This window comes from Pan troglodytes, chromosome 7, assembly GCF_028858775.2.
Source record: "Pan troglodytes isolate AG18354 chromosome 7, NHGRI_mPanTro3-v2.0_pri, whole genome shotgun sequence".
NCBI classification, from domain to species: Eukaryota; Metazoa; Chordata; class Mammalia; order Primates; family Hominidae; genus Pan; species Pan troglodytes.
Window position 1 is genome coordinate 20,229,281 of NC_072405.2, and position 19,550 is coordinate 20,248,830.

General features: G+C 41.4%; 1 protein-coding gene and 1 pseudogene across 10 annotated transcripts in view; one reads left to right on the top strand and one right to left on the bottom strand.

The window, feature by feature from the left end:
• The window catches only part of LOC112207929 (putative glycosyltransferase ALG1L2), a 205,815-nt gene that overhangs the window by 183,654 nt on the left and 2,611 nt on the right, over positions 1-19,550 (bottom strand). For 6 of the 10 annotated variants that reach the window (XM_063816137.1, XM_063816147.1, XM_063816146.1 and 3 more), the window contains exons 2-4: positions 15,908-15,971; positions 1,392-1,516; positions 1,238-1,299 (exon numbers count right to left, since the gene is read on the bottom strand). In XM_063816137.1, the coding sequence (XP_063672207.1) occupies positions 1,238-1,269 (32 nt within the window). In that variant the 5' untranslated portion in view covers positions 1,270-1,299; positions 1,392-1,516; positions 15,908-15,971. Of the gene's footprint in view, positions 1-1,237; positions 1,300-1,391; positions 1,517-15,797; positions 15,972-16,217; positions 19,281-19,550 lie in introns of those variants that run through there. The other 4 variants (XM_063816138.1, XM_063816139.1, XM_063816140.1 and 1 more) reach the window with 4 other exon arrangements.
• LOC134810735 (ubiquitin carboxyl-terminal hydrolase 17-like protein 6) lies at positions 8,659-9,892 on the top strand (annotated as a pseudogene).

The following is a 19,550-nucleotide window of genomic DNA, read 5'->3' on the forward strand; positions in this document are numbered from 1 at the left end:
TAGTAGTACTATCAATATTAAAATTATTAATTATGGATATTAGTATCATAATAATCATCATCATTCCTGTTAATACTCATCAATATGTTTATTATTACTATCATTAAGATGGTTTATTAATGTTATTATTCAGTAATAAATGTTTAGTTTCTCCATTCACTCAGTCGAACTGGAGACTGACTCCAGATATGACTATGGATATGACTGCATATGACTATGAGGGTTACCCTGCAGATATAGACATGAACAGCTGTCCCAGAGACAGCTCTTGCAGCCACCAATTGCTCTTTCATAGGATGAGTTCCTTACAGGAGAGAAGGGCTGATCTCCATGATGTGGTTTCCTCAGGGTCTCATTAAGGGCTGGTGATACAAGAGCACTGCCTACCCCTCTTCCTCACGTGGGAGTGGTACATTCTCTGTTGTCATGGCTGAGATGGCTCCATCTTGAACATATAAATTCCAGGTTGTAGAAGCAAAAAAGCAAAAGATGCATTGGATCTGCATAGGGAACTGCAAGCCATCCTGCAACCTCAGGACACAGTCAGAAACAACCACGTGGACCACATCACCCAAGCTCAGCTGCATGGCTCTCCGTTGGGCTAGGACGAGGACCTCTTCCACCAGGCTCAACTGGAGTCCTATCCCTGGTCCCAGGACCACAAGGAGCATCTCTTTTTTTGGAATCACACTGCTCCATTCGAAGGACAGCCTTCAGTTCTCTGTCTTCAAAAGAGGCTGCAAATGGTGCAGATTGGGAGGGAGCCGCCAGCAGCATCACCCTCTAGAACTTTAAAATAAAAATGTCTCCCAGAGTGCGATATTATGCTGACCCTACCTAAAAGCACATTCCCTAGATGTTGCTTGTTGCCTGGAGTTTGAACAGCATTGTCCGAACTTTGCCCTTGAAAAAGGAAACTTACCTGGGGTAGTTGCAGGTGTAGGCCTAAATCCAGGTGTGAAGATCCTTGAACTGGGGGTGTTTCTGTACCTGTAGAGATTGCAGACTGGGAAAGGTATGGCTCTGTTCCTGCCAGACTCTCTAGAGGTTAAGAATGTGATCTGCAGAAAGATGTGAACTAGCACAGGCAACTGTAGAACATCTGCCCCCAAGAATCATAAATGCCTTTTCACTCATCCTGCAGAATGCACTCTCTACTTTAATGATAGTGTGGGATGTGACTTTAATTTCTAGGCATGGGGATTGATCTTAAGAAAAAGCAGGGAAGGTGCCTTACCTGTCCTGGGACTCTGCTCCACTTGCCAACATTTGAATGGATTCATTTGTGTGGTAGTCAAGCTACAGGAAATAAAGGGACCAGTCAGTCTTCCACACAATGACACAGAGGCCAATTATCACAAGTCCAAATCTCCATTTGTCATCCAGCTCACATTGCCGCTGTGGCACAAGGTCACATGCACTCGTGTCCAACTCCAAATAGTAGCTTCACATAGTATGTCAGCACTCTCCCATCCATCACCTCTTTTAGAAGGTCTTCCTCTGGATTGGAAATGGCCTGTGAGAAAAGATAATGACCACAGGAAGCAGTTGTTTTTTTAGGATCTGATCCACATGAGAAGGTAGGACATCTAATTTGGTCTGAGGACTTTAGCTATGCTAATATTTCAGGTAACTGACCCCTGTGTCTATAGATTTACAATGGGAATGGAGTGAGAGATGATGAAAACTGTTTCCTTTCCTAGTGAGTATGAGGCAGAACCCTTACATCATGCTCTAAGTTGTCTGTTCTCCATACAGAACCATCTCCCATTTAGAGAGAAGACATGGATTGTCAGTGGGAGCAAGCCTGAGACATGCCCGCTGGCAGCTCCCAGAAACCCCTGAAACCTGGCCACATCATGAAGTTTCCACTGTGGGTCTCATGCCTCTCTTGGTATCTTGAATTCAGAACATTTAATGTCATGGCAGGCCAGGGAACCTCCTCTGCTCTAGTTTGGCTCTCTATCGCATATTCACACACACAAACACACACACACACAAAGTCACACACACTCACACATCAACCTACTGGCAAACCAAGGTAGACACATACACACACACATACCTGCTCAATCCAGGCCAATATCCCTGACAACAACAATGCAAAAATTCCTAATAAAATACTAGCAAACAGAATCCAGCAGCACATCAAAAAGCTTATCCACCACAATCAAGTCGGCTGCATCTTTGGGATGAAAGGCTGGTTCAACATACACAAATGAATAAATGTAATTGATCACATAAACAGAACCAAAGACAAAAACCAGACAATTATTTCAATAGATGCAAAAATGCCTTTGATAAAATTCAGCATCCCTTCATGTTAAAAACTCTCAGTAAACTAGGTACTGATGGAACATATTGCAAAATAATAAGAGCTATTTATAACAAACCCACAGCCCACATCATTTTGAATAGGCGAAAGCTGGAAGCACTCCCTTTGAAAACTGGTACAAGACAAGGATGCCCTCTGTAACCACTTCTTTTCAACATAGTATTGGAAGTTCTCACCAGGGCTATCAGGCAAGAGAAAGAAATAAAGGGTATTCAAATAGGAAGAGAGAAAGCGAAGTTGTCTCTGTTTGCAGATGACATGACTTTATATATAGAAAACCCCATCATCTCAATTCAAAAACTTCTTGAACTGATAAGCAACTTCACCAAGGTCTCAAGATATTAAATCATTGTGCAAAAATCACAAGCATTCCTTTACATCAACAATAGTCAAGCAGAGAGCCAAATCAAGAATGAACTCCCATTCACAATTGCTACAAAGAGAATAAAATACCTAGGGATACAGCTAGGAGTACAAGGGATGTGAAGGACCTCTTCAAGGACATATGTAAACCACTGCTCAAGGAAATAAGAGAGGACACAAACGAATGGAAAAACATTCCATCCTCAAGAATAGGAAGAATCAATATTGTGAAAATGGCCATACTGCCCAAACTAATTTATAGATTCAATGCTATACCCATCAAGCTACCATTGACATTTTTCACAGAATTAGAAAGAACTATTTTAAATTTCATATGAAATCAAAGAATACCCCGTATAGCCAAGACAATTGTAAGCAAAAATAACAAAGCTGGAGGCATTACGCTACCAAACTTCAAACCATACTAGAAGGCTACAGTAACCAAAACAGCATGCTACTGCTGCCAAAACAGACATATAGACCAATGGAGCAGAACAAAGACCTCAGAAATAACACCACACATCTACGACCATCTGATCTTTGACAAACCTGACAAAAACAGGCAAGGGAGAAAGGATCTCCTATTCAGTAAATGCTGCTGGGAAAACTGGCTTGCCATAGGCAGAAAACCAAAACTGGACCCCTTCCTTACACCTTATACAAAAATTAACTCAAGACGGATTAAAGACTTAAATGTGAAATCCAAAACCATAAAAACCCTAGAAGAAAACTTAAGCAATACCATTCAGGACATAGGCATGGGCAAAGACTTCATGACAAAAATGCCAAAAGCAATTGCAACAAAAGCCAAAATTGACAAATTGGATCTAATTAAACTAAAGACCTTCTGCACAGCAAAGAAACTATCATCAGCATGAAAAAGCAACCTACAGAATGGGAGAAAATTGTTGCAATCTGCCCATCTGACAAAGGTCTAATAACCAAAGTTGACAAGGAACTTAAACATATTTACAAGCAAAAAAACAAACAACCCCATCAAAAGTGAGCAAAAGATATGAACAGAAACTTATCAAAATAAGACATTTATGCAACCAACAAATATATTTTTAAAAAGCTCAACAACACTGATCATCAGAGAAATGAAAATCAAAATTACAGTGAGATACCATCTCACACCCATCAGAATGGTGATTATTAACAAATTAAGAAACAATAGATGCTGGTGAGGCTGAGAAGAAAGAGGAACGCTTTTACACTGTTGGTGAAACTGTAAATTAGTTCAACCATTTTGGAAGACAGTAGGTCGATTCCTCAAGGATCTAGAACCAGAAATACCATTTGACCCAGCAATCCCATTACTGGCTATGTACCCAAAGGAATATAAATCATTCCACTATAAAGACACATGCACACGTATGTTTATTGCAGCACTATATACAATAGGAAAGACATGAAACCAACCCAAATGCCCTTCAGTGCTAGATTGGATAAAGAAAATGTGGTACATATACACCAAAAAATACTATGCAGTCATAAAAAGGAATGAGATTATGTCTTTTGCAGGCACATGGACGAAGCTGGAAGCCATCATACTGAGCAAACTAACACAGGAACAACAACAACAAAAAAAACAAATACCGCATGTTCTCACTAATAAGTGAAAGTTGAACATTGAGGAAACAAGGACACAGTGAGAGGAACAACACACAACACGGCCCGTTGAGGGCTGGGGGTGAGGGAAAGAAACTTACAGGATAAGTCAATAGGTGCAACGAACCACCATAGCAAAGGATACCTATATAACAAACCTGCTCATTCTGCATATGTATCCTGTAATTTTTAAATTTAAAAAGAGGAAATAGATACATATATACATGGATACATACATACATACACAAGTACATACTTTTGAAAAACGTCTATACAGCTCAGATCTTCATTCCTGGTAAGCCAAGGAACCTGGAGAAACACCAGAATTCTGTCCCTCTGAGAATGCTGGACAGGTTTACCTTCATCAGCATAAAATTTTGGAACAAATGTGGTAACTGCAGGTTCTCCCCACAATGAGTAACTGAAAATTGAGGCAGTATTTCAGATCCTAAAAAAAATAATGAAGTAATTCGCCACACATTTGGGTTGTTTTTGCCTTTTCCTACTATGAAGAGTGCTAGTAGGAAGAATGGTGTACAAGTATCTGTTTGATTCCCTGCTTTTAGAATCCTTTGCTTGTTTGTGTGTTTGTCTGTTCTTTCTTGAGACAGGATGTCACTCCAGTCAGCCAGGCTTTTCCAGTGTGTAATTTTTGTTGTTTCCTTTTGTCAAGTTTTAGAAGTTGTTATTTTATTTCTATTGAATTTTAAGGCATTTTTAGATATGTATTAAAACATTATCACACATGTCGTGTGTTACATTGCAATTATTTTCATCGTTCCTTTAAGAAACAAAAGTTTTTACCTTAGATATCTTCCAATTTGTGAAGCTTTTCGGATTTTGACTTTTTAAAAAATTCTGTCATATACAAGAAACCTTTGGATTAAAAATGCCATGAATATTTCTCTTTTCTTGCAGTCATAACTTCGGTGGATGTCATCAATTAGTCTCTGGGTTATAGCATGTTTTCTTGAAAGTGTTTCACAATCTATTTTGGGCATTGAGAATTTCAACAAACTTAAGTGAATGTTTCTACATTCACTATTGGGGGGAATAGTCCCATTTGATGCTTTATTATTTACATATCTTGCTTCCACAAGACCATTTCATGCAAAGACTTGTCTTCTCCCCAATGCCAGATCATTACAACATGATATGGAATCAACTGGCCAAAAATGGGAAGGTTATCTCTGGAATGTCTATTTGACTCCATTGATCTCTCCATCTTAATTAAGACAAAGTATATGCTGTATTAATTACATAACATTGCTGCAGATTCTCAAGTCAGAAAGTGTAGTTATAACTTCTTGTCATTTAGTCGGTGAAAGAATGATTTATCTCACAGATGCACATGCTTGGAAGTACTTCTCAATGCATACACACACATCCAGAAACAAACACACAAATACACACATACACACAAACTGTTTAATATGTACACAATTGTTAGCTAGCATTGTTTCACATGAAATAAGGCAAATATTTAGCCCCTATCCTAACCCGGTTCCACTCCTATCATATTTGACCATAATACTGACAAGTAAATCTGCTTCAAATCTTCCATAATCACAATGTAAGCTGTGTCCATTAAATTCTCTGAGGAATGCAAGAGGATACAACCTAAGACAAAAAAATTAATTGAATCCTGATATTTCATTAGTAAATAGGGTAATTGAGGGATAAATGTAATGGTTTCTGTGGGTGGACAGTAGTTAAATAAGGGCTGATGCAGCAAGATACTTAATTATTTAAAGGTGTTTGAAAGAAATTGAAACACAAGAGTGGGTGTATTCAACTAAAATAAAATCAGAAAGCCCCGAAATAAATCTCATTTTGGGGGTAAAAAAATGGCATTAGAGGAGATTCTTGGTCAATCATCCAGCTGTGAAAGTTGCATCTTGGAAGCAGGATCCCTGTAATGCAACGACACTTGTTTATCAGTGGTGGTCTTTCAGTGGAAAAGATTTTGAAGAATGGCTCCTTCCTTTTGTGTATTTGACGATTAGATTTCATGCCAAATCTTGGGTTTTAAACTCTATTTAAACGTTAACAGAATTAAATAAAATGGTGAAAAACCAAGAGATTCTTTGATTTGGAATCATCACATATGCATTTCTTGTTAGGTACAGTTATCAAAGATGACCTACTGGAGAGACGCAATTTTGGAGAACGGCCCTTACTTTTGTATATTTGTTGATTAGATTTCATAGTCCATTTCTCATTAGGTACAGAGATCAAAGTTGACCTACACAAGAGTAGAGAGGTCCAGGACAGAACTCAGGGCTCCATAGAACCACAGAATCTTGGGTGCAACTTTGCTCAAGAACAAAAATGTGCTTATTCAGAGTGTTTCTGTGTGACATGTGTGTGAACTACAGTGCAATGAGCATGACACGCAGGCAGGATATCAATTCGGCTCACCTCAAAAGCAGTTATGAGCATTAAAGGACACCAATGCCCAGGTCCCGGTTAAAGAGATGAGACTCTCCCACACCAGGTGTGAAGCCACTACATCTGGATTGCTCATGCTTCTGGGATCATTCTCCTGAAAATGGTGGCTCCTTTCTCCCTGTGGAGCATCTTTCTAAGCAGTGCCCTTTCTTCCCCCAGGACACTTTACATCAGGCACAGGAAGCCTTCTGATGGAGCACACCTGGCCCATGAAAAGACAAGGGAAAGAAACGGGGCCAAAGGACACAGTCCTCTCATTCCAGCATCCTCCTTAAAATTATCCTAATTTCATGGGCCCTGAAGCCAGGGCTGTTTCTTTACACCTCGAGGCCTTGGCGCCGGGCCTCAATTCTGCCCTGTTCCTTACAGTCTAAGACACGTTGGGAAAATCCCTACAGCCAGGATCTTCATTCCCGGTAAGCCAGAGAGCCTGAAGACACACCCAAATTCTGTCCCTCTTACTTCAGGGAACATGTCCACTTTCATCAGCATTACAATTTTTGCACAAAATGTGCCAACTGCAATTCCAGCATACAATGCATAACTGGAAATGGAGGGAAGATCTCAGATCATGAACAATCGATTCGAGAATCCAGGAGATACAGGGCTTATTATTGCCTTTTCCCACTGAAACAAGGGCCAGTATTAACAATGCTGTGCTGTCCACTGTTTCACTCCCTGCTTTTAAAAGTCTCCGATGTTTCTTCTTGAGACAGGGCCTCACTTCCGTGTCCCGGGCTTTTCTAAGGTATAATTTTCGTTGTTTCCTTTTGTCAAAATTAGAACTTTTTATTTCATCTCTATGAAACGTTGATCCATTATCACATACGTATGGAAATAGTATCACCCATGCTGTGAGATACGTTGTTTTTATTTTCGTCAGTTCTTTAATAAACAAAAGGTTATAGTTGGGATACCTTATGATTTCTCAAGTTTTTTGTTTCATGTTTTCTTAAACTGCCGTCGCACGTCCGAAAACACTCCCTATACAATGTCATGACCATCTCTCTTTTCTGGCACACATAAATTTGCGGAATGTCATCAATTAGTCTATCGGTGATTGCATGATTTCCCCAAAGACTTTCACACTCTACATTGTGCGCTGAGTATCTCTTCAGATTTCAGTGCATGTTTCTACCACTTGGTGCTTTATTACTTGGCAATCTAGCTTCCACAAGAGCATTTCATGCAAAGACTTCTCCTGTTCTCCACTGGCAGGTAATTTCTCTCGGATATAGAGTCAATAGGCTGAACGTGGAAAGGTTATCGCTGGAAGGTCTGTTTGATTCCACGGATCTCTCCTTCCTTATTAAGGAAAAAGATACACTGTGCTAATTACTATACTTCATTGACTATTCTCAGGTCAGAAAGCGCACTTCAGACTTCTTGTCCTTCCGTCGCTGAGAGGATGATAGTAGCTGCCAAAAGTACATACTTGGAAGTACATCCCAGCACAAACACACACACACACACGTACACAAACACACATACTCACACGGTTTCATAGGTAAAGATTTCTTCCCTGACATTGTTTTACCTAAAATAAGGCATCTATGCGCCCACTGTCCCACCCGGTTATACTCATGTATGTGCCTATCATCCTGAGGAGTAATTTGAAGCAGGTGTTCTAGAAATCATGATGTGGGCTGTGTCTGTTGAATTCCCAGCGATGCAAGGGGACACACCCTGTGACTCATTCCTTAATTGAGTGCTGATATATGATTGGTTTATCGTGCACCTGATGTGTGGGTGGGGTGTCCGCGGTTGGTGGGGGTGAGTTATGGAAGGGCTGATGCGGCCAGAGAGCTCGTCATTTGAAGACTCTCTCAGAAGAGACAGCGTCTTTCTGCAACCTGCTGTCCCAGCAGAAAAACCTTGTGATCCTTGTTTCAGGCAACATGGAGGACGACTCACTCTACTTGGGAGGTGAGTGGCAGTTCAACCACTTTTTGAAACTCACATCTTCTCGGCCAGATGCAGCTTTTGCCGAAATCCAGCGGATTTCTCTCCCTGAGAAGTCACCACTCTCATCTGAGACCCGTGTCGACCTCTGTGATGATTTGGCTCCTGTGGCAAGACAGCTTGCTCCCAGGGAGAAGCTTCCTCTGAGTAGCAGGAGACCTTCTGCGGTGGGGGCTGGGCTCCAGAATATGGGAAATACCTGCTACTTGAATGCTTCCCTGCAGTGCCTGACATACACACTGCCCCTTGCCAACTACATGCTGTCCTGGGAGCACTCTCAAACGTGTCATCCTCCCAAGTGCTGCATGCTCTGTACTATGTAAGCTCACATCACAGGGGCACCTCCACCATCCTGGTCATGTCATCCAGCCCTCACAGGCATTGGCTGGTGGCTTCCATAGAGACAAACAGGAAGATGCCCATGAATTTTTCATGTTCACTGTGGATGCCATGAAAAAGGCATGCCTTCCCGGCCACAAGCAGGTAGATCATCACTCTAAGGACACCACCCTCATCCACCAAATATTTGGAGGCTACTGGAGATCTCAAATCAAATGTCTCTACTTCCACGGCATTTCAGACACCTTTGACCCTTACCTGGACATCGCGCTGGATATCCAGGCAGATCAGAGTGTCAAGCAAGCTTTGGAACAGTTGGTGAAGCCCGAAGAACTCAATGGAGAGAATGCCTATCTTTGTGGTCTTTGTCTCCAGAGGGCGCCGGCCCCCAAGACGTTAACTTTACACACTTCTGCCAAGGTCATCATCCTTGTCTTGAAGAGATTCTCCGATGTCACAGGCAACAAACTTGCCAAGAATGTGCAATATCCTGAATGCCTTGACATGCAGCCATACATGTCTCAGCAGAACACAGGACCTCTTGTCTATGTCCTGTATGCTGTGCTTGTCCTCACCGGGTGGAGTTGTCACAACGGACATTACTTCTCTTATGTCAAATTCAAGAATGCCAGTGGTATAAAATGGATGATGCCGAGGTCACTGCCTCTGGTATCACTTCTCCCCTGAGTCAACAGGCCTATGTCCTCTTTTACATCCAGAAGAATGAAATTGGAAGACCCAGTTACAGTGTGTCCATAGGCAGGGAACCAAGAGCTCTTTGTGTTGAAGACAAGTGAATTGTGTGTGAAATAAAATGTCATGAATAAATCTTGCAGCAGAGTATTTATTTGTCTCACTTTTTAATCAGTGAATGAGCTTTAACGAATATCAATGCCTAGTGCCTACCCTCCAGAGATAAGAACTTCCAGTCTCTCATGTGTAACCATGGCACCTGGATTGCTCATGATTCTGAAGAGAATTCTCCTGTCCCCCAATGTTTCAGAATCACTTCAGGTGGTGGAAACAGATAACTCATCAGTCCCTTTCTCTCTCTTTTCTCTTCACTCGAGAAAACTCTCACTGAGTTCAAGGAAAATCCTATGGTTTACTAGGGAGGAAGAGTTTTTTCAGGAGTGAAAATGGTGGCTCCTTCCTCCCTGTCAAGTCTCTTCCTCAGGATTTCCCCTTTTTCTCTTCAGGACTCTGCTCATCAGGCCTGAGATGCCCCCTGGTTGCGCATACCTGGCCTATGAAGGAGTATGGCGAAGGAATGGTTCCAAAGACCAGACTATGCTCACTCCGCCATCACCTCTGACACTATGCTGACTTCATGAGCGCTGGGTCAGAAGCTGTTTTCTTTACACCTCTAGGCCTTGCCTCATGGCCTAAAAACGTCCCCATTTCTTATATCTCATAAATTTTGACAAAACCCTCATGGCCTAAATCTTCATTTCTCATAAGCCAAAGGGAGATACACCAGAATTCTCTCCCTCTGAGACTGCAGGACATCTCAGCTTCCATCAACATGAAATTTTGCACCAAATATAGTTACTGCAGTTCCACCTCACAATGAGTAACTGGAAGTTCAGACAACATCTCAGACTCTATACAGTTTCTGGCCAAGCTCATTTGGTTTGACAATGCTTTTACTCTATAAATCAGCTGTGAGAACACTTAGGATTCATATTATTTAGTCTTTTAATCAGTCTGTTATTATTTTCAATGTATTTACTAGACTTTAGTTTAATATTTCTGATAAACTTTGATGCAAAAATTCTCGATATAAGAGTGGCAAACCATATCCAGCAACATATCAAAAAGCTTATCCACCAAGATCAAGTCAGCTTCTTCCCTTTGGTGCAAGGCTGGTTCAACATACCCAAATCAATAAAAGTAATTCACCTTGTAAACAGAACTAAAGACAAAAACCCCATGATTATTTCAGTAAACTCAGAAAGGATCTTTGATAAAATTCAACATTCCTTTATGTTAAAAACCTCATGAAACTAGGTATTGATGGAACATATCTCAAAATAATAAGAGCCATTTTTGACAAACCCACAGCCAATATCATATTGAATAGGCAAAAGCTGGAAGCAATCCGTTTGAAATTCGGCACAAGGCAAGGATGCCCTCTCTCACCACTCCTATTCAATATAGTACTGGAAGTTCTGGCCAAGGCAATCAGGCAAGAGAAAAAAATAAAGCATATTCAAATAGTAAAAGAGGAAGTTGAACTGTCTTTGTTTGCAGATGACATGATCCTATATCTATAAAATCCCATCATCTCACCCCAAAGATTATTAAACTTATAAGCAACTTCAGTAAAGTCTAAAGATACAAAATCAATATGCAAAAATCACAAGCAATCTTATACACCAACAATAGACAAGAAGAGAGCCAAATCACAAATGAGTTCCCATTTACAATTGCTGCAAAGTGTATAAAATACCTAGGAATACAGCTAACAAGGCAAGTGAAGGACCTCTTCAAGGAGAACTACAAACCACTACTCAAGGAAATAATAGAGGATACAAACAAATGGAAAAACATTCCATGCTCATGGGTAAGAAGAATCAATATCATGAAAATGCCATTCTTCCCAAAGTAATTCATAGATTCAATGCTAGTCCCATAAACTACCATGGACATTCTTTACAAAATTAGAAAAAACTACTTCAAAATTCATATGGAATGAAAAAAGAGCGCATATACCCAGGACAATCCTAAGCTAAAATAACAAAGTTAGAGGCATCATGCTACCTGACTTCAAACTATATTACAAGGCTACAGTAACCCAACAGCATGGTAGTGGTACAAAACAGACACATAGACCAATGGAATGGAATAGATATATCATAAATAAGATTGCACATCTACAACCATTTTATTTTTGATGAAAACAAGCAATGGGGGAAGGATTCCCTATTTAATAATAAATGGTGCTTCAAAAACTGGCTAGACATATGCAGAAAACTAAAACTGTACCCCTTCCTTATACCTTATACAAAAATGAACTGAAAATGGATTAAAGACTTAAATGTAAAACCCAAAACTGTAAAAAATCCAACCCCATATAAAAGTGGGCAAAAGCTGGGTACAGTGGCTCATGCCTGTAATCCCAGCAGTTTGGGAGGGTGAAGTGGGCAGATAACTTGAGGCCAGGAGTTCAAGATCAGCCTGGCCAAGCTGGTGAAACCACGTCTCTACTGAAAATACAATAAATTAGCCGGATGTAGTTGTGCGGGCCTGTAATCCCAACTACTCTGGAGCCTGAGAGAGAAGAATCGCCTGAATCTAGGAGGCAGAGGTTGCAGTGACCCGAGGTTGTGCCACTGAACTCCACCCTGAGTGACAGAGCAAGACTCTGTCTTAAAAAATTAAAAATTAAAAATTTCAAAAGTGGGCAAAGGACATGAACAGACACTTCTCAAAAGAACACATTTATGCAGCCAACAAACATGAAAAAAAAGCCCAACATTATTGATCATTAGAGAAATACAAATGAAAACCGCAGTGAGATACCATCTCATGCCAGTAGAATGGTGATTATTAAAAAGTCAAAAAACAACAGATGCTGGTGAGACTGTGGGGAAATAGGAACACTTTTACACTGTTTTTGCGAATGTAAGTTAGTTCAACCACTGTGGAAGACTGTGGTGATTTTTCAAAGACCTAGAATCAGAAATACCATTTGACCCAGCAATCCCATTACTGGGTATATACCCAAAGGAATATAAATTCTTGTATTATAAAGATACATGCATGCGTATGTTCATTGCAGCACCATTCACAATAGCAAAGACATAGAATCAACCCAAATGCCCATCAATGATAGACTGGATACAGAAACTGTGATACATATACACCATGGAATACTATGCAGCCATAAAAAGGAAAGAGATCATGTCCTTTGCAGGGACATGGATGAAGCTGGAAGTCATTATTCTCAGCAAACTAATGCAGGAATGGAAAACCAAATATACATGTTCTCACTTATAAGTGGGAGATGAACAATGAGAGAACATAAACACAGGGAGGGGACAACACACACTGGAGCCTGTCTGGGGGTGAGTGGGGAGGGAGTGCATCAGGATAAATAGCTAATGCATGTGGGCTGAATACCTAGGTGATGGGTTGATAGGTACAGCAAACCACCATGGCACACATTTACCTATGTAACAAACCTGCACATCCTGCACATGTATCCCAGAACTTAAAATGAAATAAAATAAAGTTTTAAAAAACTTTATTTTTTCTAACCTTCCAAAATGCAGGGATTACAGGCGTCAGCCACCATGCCTGGCCCAGTTTTAACATATCTGAACAAGATTTAAGACATCAGTTTGAAAAGAGCCCCTCTATGGCAGCAACATGAATTCTGTCAAACCTGAAGCAAGAACAAACATCAAATTTACGGTGAAGCTGGGGTACAAAAAATGGTGAAATAAATTATTCCTTATGAAAAGTCTATGGGAAAAATGACCTGAAGAATCAATCATTTGCAAATGGATACCTTATTGTAAGAAGAGATAATACAATGTTGAAGATGAAGTCAACAGAGGAAGGACATCCATACTAATTTTTGAGAAAAAAAAAATCGTTTGTATGCCCTAATTGAGGGGGATTGATGATTAACAAGAGATATTATAGCCAACACCACAGAGATCTCAATTAGTTCAGCTTACACAATACTGACTGTAACGTGAAAGTTGAGAAACTTTACATTTGATGAGTCCCAAATACCCTTGTGCCTAGATCAGCAGTGGACAAAAGCAGAGCTATTAGTGACTGTTTTGAGCAAGTGGAATCAAGATCCTGAAGCATTATTTTGAAGAATTTTAACAGGGAGTGAAACTGGCTTTATCAATAAGATCCTGAAGACAAAGCACAATTCAAGCAATGGCTACCAAGAGGTAGAAGTGGTCCAGTCAAAGCAAAAGCAAATTTCTCAAAAGCAAAAGCCATGGAGGTTTTGGGGATGCTCAAGTCATTTTGCTTGTTGACTTTCTGTAAGATCAAAGCACTATAACATCTGCTTACTAGGAGAGTTCCTAGAGAAAACTAGCAAATACTTTTGCAGAAAAGCGCCCTGTAAAGCTTCACTAGAGAGTCCCTCTGCACCACAACAACACTTCTGTTCCTTCCTTTCATCAAACATGGGTAATTTTGTAAGAGTTTTCATGGGAAATTATTAGGCACCAACATTACAGTCCTGATTTGGTTTCTTCTGACTATTTTTTCCATAATCTTAAAATAACTGTAAAGGGCACCCATTTTTCTTTAGGTAATAATAGAAGACTGCATTGACACGGTTAAATTCCCATCACCCTCAGTTCTTTAGCAATGGACTGAATGGCTGGGATCATCCCTTAATGGAGTGTCTTGATCTCAGTAGAGCTTATATTGAGAAATAAAGTTTATATTTATATTTTTATTGTTAATTCCATTTTTCACTGACATTTTTAAATCCCTTCACAATTCACGTTTTTCTCAAAGGTATTTAAATTTAGAAATCATATCAAGTGTGAAATAAAGAAAATTATATAGACAGAGGGAGAACAGAATCTATAAATATGCATGTTTGTGTACATACATCCATATACATACATATGTGTGTGCATGCAGTAATTTTATTCTCCTAAAGCAATGCCTCTGCCTTCCACCCTCATTGCACATGTCCTAGTCCTGTGATGTCCCTGGAACTGAGCACCTGATTTCCTTCTCTGCCTCCCACATGAACAGGGAATAGAAATGGAAACCACGCTCTGTGGTTGCTGTTGTGAAAATCCATGTTCCCCACAGGCTGAGTTTGGCATCTTACATTCTACTTCCCATTGTAAAAAAGCAAGCAACAAACAAAAACTACAAAAGAAAAAATGAAATAGTTGAAAGTCTAGAGCCACAGAGTTTCCGGATCCACCCACCGCCCACGGTGACCTCCACAGCCCTCCAGGCCTGAGGACAGTTATGCCTGAACAGCCTGCCTCTTCACCATCCACGCAGGAAAGTGACTTTAAACTTCAATAGCTATTACTCTGTTCCACAAGGAACCAGGTCAACATTCAAAGTCAGTGGTCTGACAACTCTAAGCTTTGGCCAGAAAGTATTGGAAACCTTTAACGTGTAGTCGATGAAGCGGCCCGGCCCCACTGCACACAACACACTCAAAGGGACTCAAAGGAAGAGACTCAGGATCCACTGGGTGGAAGTGAGGACAGACCCAGAAACACAGGGGGTGGGAGGGGGTCAAACCAGGAAGGCTCAGGACCTGACCTCCTCCTAGGCCCTGCCCCTCCGGAACTCGCAGTTTTTTCTGACCCAGAAGGGATTTCACTGGTGGAAAAGAAGTTCAGTATTTCTGGTCCAGCCCAGTAAGCTGCCCCCGTTGCCCAGCCTTCCACACCCCTGCAGACGTCACAATCCCTGCACCCACTAACCTGACAAGGGAGCTATGCATCACCTGGAGACAGTCCTAGGCCTGCACTCCTGTGATGGGTTCCAGGGTCTGTGTCCATTTCTGGTTAAAATTGCTTTAAGGCTGGTCGCTGTCTTGGCCTTCCCTGTTTCCTCTCTGTTCACTTCTCCCCTCCTCACTCCATGTGAAGTTTTTACTCAGGAGATGGATTATCACCCCTCTTGCAATATCAAGGACAGTGCCAGGACACCGCACCATCCTCTTGACCCTGGGATTCTGTAGAACTCAGTCTTCTCCTGAGGTCCCCTCCCTCCCTACCTCATTTTTTCCACACTTCTGGGGCTTGGGCCAGCTACACCTCAGGCTTCCTCTTCACAGTCACAGAGTGAGGGAGCCCCCTTCATCCTTGGGCTTTGGCCACAGCTCACCTGCTGCAGGACACTCAGCAGCTTTCAGTAGTTCTTCCAGACATCCAGTTGGAATTGGGAGTTCCTGGAAGGAAAGCAGGAACCCAGAATTACACTGAATTCTAACACCAGGGCCCAGATTCCCCTTCTGCATGGGACACTAAGCTGCAAACACTACATAGGCACTTAATGCTCAGCTGTCCTTCTAACATCTGGTCCAATTGTGTCCCTCCTCCTTGGAATATCTCAGAAAATGTATCTCCACCTAGAGTTGTTTGAAAGCATCATCCTATGTGATTCCAGACCATCAAGGGGTGCAATGGGTCCTCACCAGTATTTCCACTCTGCTTGGAAGACTTAGAAAATCCTGAGGCTGCTCAGAGGGTCAGATTCCCATCTCTGTGTTTCAGTAAAAGTTCAGTCTTCCCCGGACAAGTGAGGAGACAGAAAATGTCTATTCTCTGGCACATCTTTTGCAAGCAATGGCGGCTCCCAGGAATCAAAACTATGAACGAATATATTTTTGAGACTCTGGTCAAAAGAAGTGTCATCCTGCAATTTCAGGTAGGATGGAGTGGTTCTGCGGCTCCTGAGGTGATTTTGAAAAATCTTGACTCTCGGAAGGACCAAGGAGGACATTTCCGGCATTTCCAGTCCAGGAAGAGTGACTGATGGACCTCCAGTGTTACTTCGGAAACTTTCTGTTGGACAGCTTTGTAATAAGAGGATCTTGCTTTGGCTTTCCGGCCTTCACATAGGTTGTTTAGATCATGGAAGTGTTTCTGCATTTCTGCATAGGCTCAGGATGCCTTCTGAAGTCGTCCCTGCAATTATGAGACAGTTGCTTTCTCCAGAGGTCACTTAGAATAATACAGGAGGCTTCACCCTCAAAGGGACACCAGACAATATAGCCACAGTCCAGCCAAGATTATCTGTATTTACTTACCTGTAAAGTAACACTCCTAGTTATCTCCGTTAACTTGGATATCTTTCATGAATAGGGAAACTCTAGTGATTGTTATATAACAGCTGCCACAAAAATTAACCAATAAAAACAAATGATAAATGAAAAATAATTAATAATCATGATAATGAATGCAATGACCTAAATAGTACGAATTTTAATACTGGTGACAATATGAATATAAGGATACAAAAATTAATGTGGAGCTTCCCCTAAATATATGAAAACTTCACAAACTGTGTCCTCCTTGTGTAATTTGGAGTCAGAGTCAAAGAATTTCTCTATGAAATGTGTTCCATGATGGCAAACATCAAAAACAGGAGGTGAAAGAAAAGCAAGCCACAGGAGGCCATGGGCTAATATGAACATTTGTGTGCAAACCTCTCTCATCAAGAACTACCAGCCAGAGGTGAAGGGACTGTGATTTGTGTCTTGCCCACCACTGGGCACACAAAAGCTTTCAGTAGTGCAACCAGATGGCTGGTTTGGCCTGGCTCCCTGCAAGGAAGACACGTCTCTGATCCCTACCAGCCCATCAGTCCTGGAACTCAGAATCCTACACGCAGTACACATGAAGCTCCAATTCCATAGCTGACTTTACCTCCTTACTGTCCTTCTGCCATCTGGTGTTTCAGGTGCTCTCCAGATCTGGACTTCTTGGCTCCCCTACATTTACCAAGTGAATTCAGGATGTATCATTCTCAGTCTTCTCCTGCCAGTCCAAAGTGAAACTCACCAATATAGGCATACCCTGGATGGGCTTCCTTGGAATATTTCGAAAACAATGAGCTTGCTCGGGGTTGGTGTGAGCTCTAGGATTAGAGTTCAGTCTCCCCTGGAAGCCTGAGAGGACTTAGAATAGTCCCAAAGGCCTAAGCAGTCCAATCTGTCCTGGAAACATCAGGAATGATATACTCGGTCTTCCTGAGGCTCCAAAACTTTTCTAAATAAACTCAGAGGTTACAGAACCATTTTTCTCTTGGGAACTGAAATGGAGTTATTTGCCTTCTGCCAGCATCTCACTTTTTTTTTCTCTAAGTTAGCTTTTGAGCCCAGAAGTAGATATTCCTTCTATTTGATTTACACAGGGAGCTTCCTAGAATGCCCGTGCCTCTGGATAGTTTCTGCATTCACTCAGTTATTGACAAAATGCTGCAGTTCTACTGAAAATCTTTGAGATGACCATTTGATCACCTGAGTAACTTTAGAATGTGTCTTCTATGGAAGCCCTGGAGCCTCCCTTCTGGTATTTCATACATTGCTGGTACCAAGTACCCAGGGTGAAACCCTCCATCAGACATTGTTGGCAATTCCAGTATGGAGATGACACTAACGTGATGGGGCTCAAGAATCAGATGGTAGAAGACCAGCTGGGAGGTGAAGTCTCAGTAGGCTAGGGGCTTAATGTTCGATGAACACCAGAATTCTAAGACTCAGGAGGTGGGTGTGGATGTGTCTGCCTAGTGCCTCTCATCTACAGCCTGGACCAGCTATTTCTTGGGGTGAACTACTGAAGGCTTTTGTACGACCTGTGTCAGGCAAGACTCTGGCCAGACCATTTGCCATAGTGCATTTGTAATGTATTTCCACATGGCACAGGTATCTCCACTTTTGCCCATGTTCTCATGTGGCTCAGAATTATTCTCCCTGCTGCCACTCTTCTTTGCCATCACAGAATATATTTCAAGATGTGGCCCTAAGCTTCTCCATCTAATCAATAACATGAGGGCTAGTATGGGAACATTGTCACAGGCTTACAGGAATATGTTCTTAAATATCTGCTTTTTTATTACTCTCTTCATTAAATTGACTTTTGTATCATCACCATTATGATTGTTATTAATGTTATTATTATATTGGTACAGTTCTTTATCATGGATATATTTGTGGTCATTTTTATGCAATGTTGAATAACTGTTTCATGTTCCTGAAGACTGTTGAATTTGCTGAAGATGATTAAAAGACAACCTTAAAACATAAATACCACAGCAACCCCAGGACTCCTACTGTACTGCCTGGTGTCCTGTAGAAGAATGGGCTTCCTGAATTACTCTTTTATTTTTCAGGCAAGTACCTATTCATACCAGCATAGGAGACTGATGAAGTGCACCCTCATCTTGCCATGGGCTCAGAAAGAATTCATATATATGCTTTATGTGATAGCAACACTATGTGTAGGCCTGTGAGCCCTAGAATGCACTTTCTTTCACCAACTAGTGCACCTAACAGTTTTCTAAGTCAAATCCCCTCTCCATGCTTGGATAGGTCATGAATGGCTTTCTGTTACCCACCTAAGATGAAGGGATATTGCTAAATCAGGTTTGTGGCCAAGAAACTTTTACCTGGAGTGGCAGGAGAGGGCTTACCTGTTCACCAGAGTGTCTGCAACATTTTCTTTTTTCTTTTATTTACTTATTTATTTATTTTTATTTTTATTTTATTTTTTTTCAGATGGAGTCTCGCTCCGTCCCTCAGGCTGGAGTCCAGTGTCGCGATCTTGGCTCGCTGCAACCTCCAACTCCCAGGTTCAAGCGATTCTCCTGTGTCAGCCTCCTGAGTAGCTGGGATTACAGGTGCGTGTCACCACACCCGGCTAATTTTTGTAGTTTTAGTAGACAGGGGGTTTCACCATGTTAGCCAGACTGGTCTCAAACTCCTGACCTCATGATCCGCCTGCCTTGGCCTCCCAAAGTGCTGGGA